At 32.5% G+C, this 3,718-nt stretch overlaps 1 protein-coding gene across 1 annotated transcript in view; it reads right to left on the reverse strand.

Moving 5' to 3' along the window:
• The window catches only part of LOC106472036 (fibrillin-2-like), a gene marked incomplete at its 3' end in the record, with an annotated part of 41,844 nt that overhangs the window by 9,712 nt on the left and 28,414 nt on the right, over positions 1–3,718 (reverse strand). The window contains exons 41-43 of the mRNA XM_022400642.1: positions 2,250–2,504; positions 2,009–2,080; positions 729–911 (exon numbers count right to left, since the gene is read on the reverse strand). Of these exons, the coding sequence (XP_022256350.1) occupies positions 729–911; positions 2,009–2,080; positions 2,250–2,504 (510 nt within the window). The remainder of the gene's footprint in view (positions 1–728; positions 912–2,008; positions 2,081–2,249; positions 2,505–3,718) is intronic.

The raw sequence follows: 3,718 nt of genomic DNA on the forward strand, positions 1-3,718 counted from the left end.
AAATCTTACACTTTGTACTAACACAACTGTTTAGTACCTACCAAATCTTACACTTTGTACTAACACAACTGTTTAGTACCTACCAAATCTTACACTTTGTACTAACACATCTATATAGTATCTACCAAATCTTACACTTTGTACTAACACATCTGTTTAGTACCTACCAAATCTTACACTTTGTACTAACACATCTATATAGTATCTACCAAATCTTACACTTTGTACTAACACATCTATATAGTATCTACCAAATCTTACACTTTGTACTAACACATCTGTTTAGTATCTACCAAATCTTACACTTTATACTAACACATTTATGTAGTACCTACCAAATTTTAAACTTTGTACTAACACATCTGTATGATACCTACTAAGTATTACCAGTTTGTATTAACACATACTGTCTGTATAATACCTACAGGTCTTACCAGTTTGTATTAATACATACTGTCTGTATAATACTTACATGTATTACCAGTTTGTACTAATACATCTGTATGTTACATACTAAGTATTACCAGTTTGTATTAATACATACTGTTTGTATAATACTTACATGTATTACCAGTTTGTACTAATACATCTGTATGTTACATACTAAGTATTACCAGTTTGTATTAATACATACTGTCTGTATAATACTTACATGTATTAGCAGTTTGTACTAATACATACTGTTTGTATAATAAGTGTTAGAGAAAGTATAAAACCGAACAGCTTACTTTCTACGCAGTAATCAAAGGGACTTCCACTGAAACCCGGCGGGCAGGTACACAAAGGACGATGGACAACTGGTCGACAGTGTGCATTCTGACCACATGCGTTTTGAGTGGTACATGGATTGACACAGTAGCTGTTGATGCAAGCTTTATCAAAGGTACAATCAGAGTCTCGTCGACACCCAACTAGAAACAGAACCATAAGTTATTAGTTTTTATAATTCACTAGATATGATTACACAACACTTTGGTAGACATTCCATCTAAAACATTTTACCACTTGTTATTCCATTTTACACTACCTATCATTAACCGTTGCCAAGGGAAATAAAAAAATAACAGTAGGCTTCTTATAACTGTATATTATAGTTGTGGTGTTTTAAATTGTAACCCTATGTTTATGTAACATACTACATAAATGTAGGTTCACTATAGTGAGTAAAAGATAATTTAAAACACCACAAATATAAAATACACTTGACCACAGTGAATATATATATATCATTGCTACATATTCTTCAAAGCCTGTATAAGTAAATGTAAGTTCACAATAGTGAGAAAAACACAACTTAAAGCACCATACTAGTTAATACTGTACTGGACATATATATACCACAAACATAAAAGTATGTTCTATGATCTGTGTGTTTGTAAGATGCATGTTTTGGTAATGGCCAACCATTTTTCCAATAAATGTCCTTGAATAATACTGGATAAAATGTTGAAATTAGTTTTCTATTTTGTTACCTCTGAGATAATTTAATGAATTATTATTATTATTATTTGGATACCTGATCCAGAGATTAGGTTAGGCCTAATACGATTCTCCTAAGCTGGCAGAGCCTCCATTTTTCTTTGGGATTACAACTAAAGTATCAACACCAAAAGTACACAAGTTATGATTCAGCGTAATATAAATCTTGTAAGTTTCAGGCCCTATTACTGCTCTATATCCTATGATATTATTGATATTCCAACCTATACTGTAGTAACTAATTCAATTTTAATACATCTGAAAGCATTTTCATGAATTCTTTTAATAGTACTTGTGAATGATCACACCAGAGACCGAAAAATCGTACTTTCTAAAACATAATTTCCTTACAGTAAAAACTGTAATTTGTAATAAAATACTTTAGTTTTAATTAAGTTGTTAACTTATTCATGTTTGGAAGTTATTAATAATAGAAAATTCTTAAAATGAAAAAAATTTACTTTGTAGTTATGATTGATAGGTGGGTTCTAACTTTAAATCAACCTTATATAATGCTCAAGATGCTTACCTATACATTTTCCATTTTCACATATCTCCCCTGGACTACAAGCTGTGTCTGCTTTACATCCCTCTTCAACGTCTGTTAATAATCAAAAGTTTTTATGAAGCCATATGATTGTGGAAAGATACCAATTTTTAAAACTAAGTAATGATTTATAGACTCTCCCCTTACAGACGCTACTATCGCTTGGGACAAATTTCTACTAACAATTCAACTTTTGATAAATATGGCAGGAAGTTTTACTCACAAACACAGATGTTATCTTTGCAGACAAAGCCACTTGGACAATCTTTACCCACTCCACACTGAGGACCTCCGTCACGGACACATCGCACCTTAGGGTCACCTCGGAAGTTGGGTGGACAGGTACACTCTGCTGCATGATTAACATCTCTACAAAGTGCTCCAATGCCACAAGCAGTTCTGGTATTGCATGGGCTTCTACAACGTCCATTAATGCATGCCTTGTCATAAGGACAATGAATATCATAACGACATCCAACTGTGAAGGAATAGGTTAAAGAACAGAATATTACACCTTAGTAAAACATTAGCCTTAACTTTACACATGAGTAGGTAACATACAGATGTATTAGTACAAACTAGTAATACATGTAAGATTAATTTAAAAAGCAGTTACTTCATTTATTTCTTTGTTATATGGCTTCAAAATGAAAAGTTATTCATTCCTGTTTCACAAAAATTTTGGGATTATTAGACTATTAATTCCTGAGAGAAACAAGTACATTAAATTCAAAGAAATCTAACCTTGTGACTACTTTTTCATATTTAGTCCCACCTCCTCCCGCTGTTGAGTGTCTGTCAGACTACGAATGCACAATTGGAAAGATCTGTGAAGCTGAACATTGTATTGGTATGTGAATCTATTTCTGTTATTACTAGTGGATTTTAATGATTTAGTAAAATAATAGTTGCTTTTATATTAACTTAAAGTTTTAATTGCAAAGATTTACAATTAAAGGGCATATGATGATTAGAAGATATTTCTTCCATGTTTGTAGACAGATGTACGAAATATCCTTAAAGCAGTCAAGTAACATAAACGAGCAGTTTTTGTAAGGACTGTATCTGTCCATCATAAGTCAAGTTTTTAAAAAGTTAACCATTTCAATGTTCAAATGTTTTATCATTTTCGTCTGGTCTTTCAACAGTCGGATGTAGAAATGATGCAAATTGTGCCTTTGACAAAGCCTGCATTGATCGACAGTGTCAAAACCCTTGTCAGTACCCTGGTGCTTGTGGCATTAATGCTCAGTGTCTGGCCATTAATCACAGACCATTGTGTTCCTGTCCAGCTGGTTTTACTGGCAATGCTAATGTCGAATGTGTAGTGCGTAAGTATTCATGTTTTTTTTAATCTAATGAACTAAAGTCGTGATGTCTAATGGCACTTGTTTTTACTACTGGATGTTTTATGTAAAATAATTAAAACTGTTGTATCATAATCCCCATTCAGTAATACATTAGTACGTTAATAGTTTAATCACCAGTTACCAGCTGTTGTATCATAATCCCCATTCAGTAATACAGTAGTACATTAATAGTTTAATCACCAGTTACCAGCTGTTGTACCATAATCCCCATTCAGTAATACAGTAGTACATTAATAGTTTAATCACCAGTTACCAGCTGTTGTACCATAATCCCCATTCAGTAATACAGTAGTACATTAATAGTTTAATCACCAGTTACCAG

Source organism: Limulus polyphemus, unplaced genomic scaffold (assembly GCF_000517525.1).
Source record: "Limulus polyphemus unplaced genomic scaffold, Limulus_polyphemus-2.1.2 Scaffold5034, whole genome shotgun sequence".
NCBI lineage: Eukaryota > Metazoa > Arthropoda > Merostomata > Xiphosura > Limulidae > Limulus > Limulus polyphemus.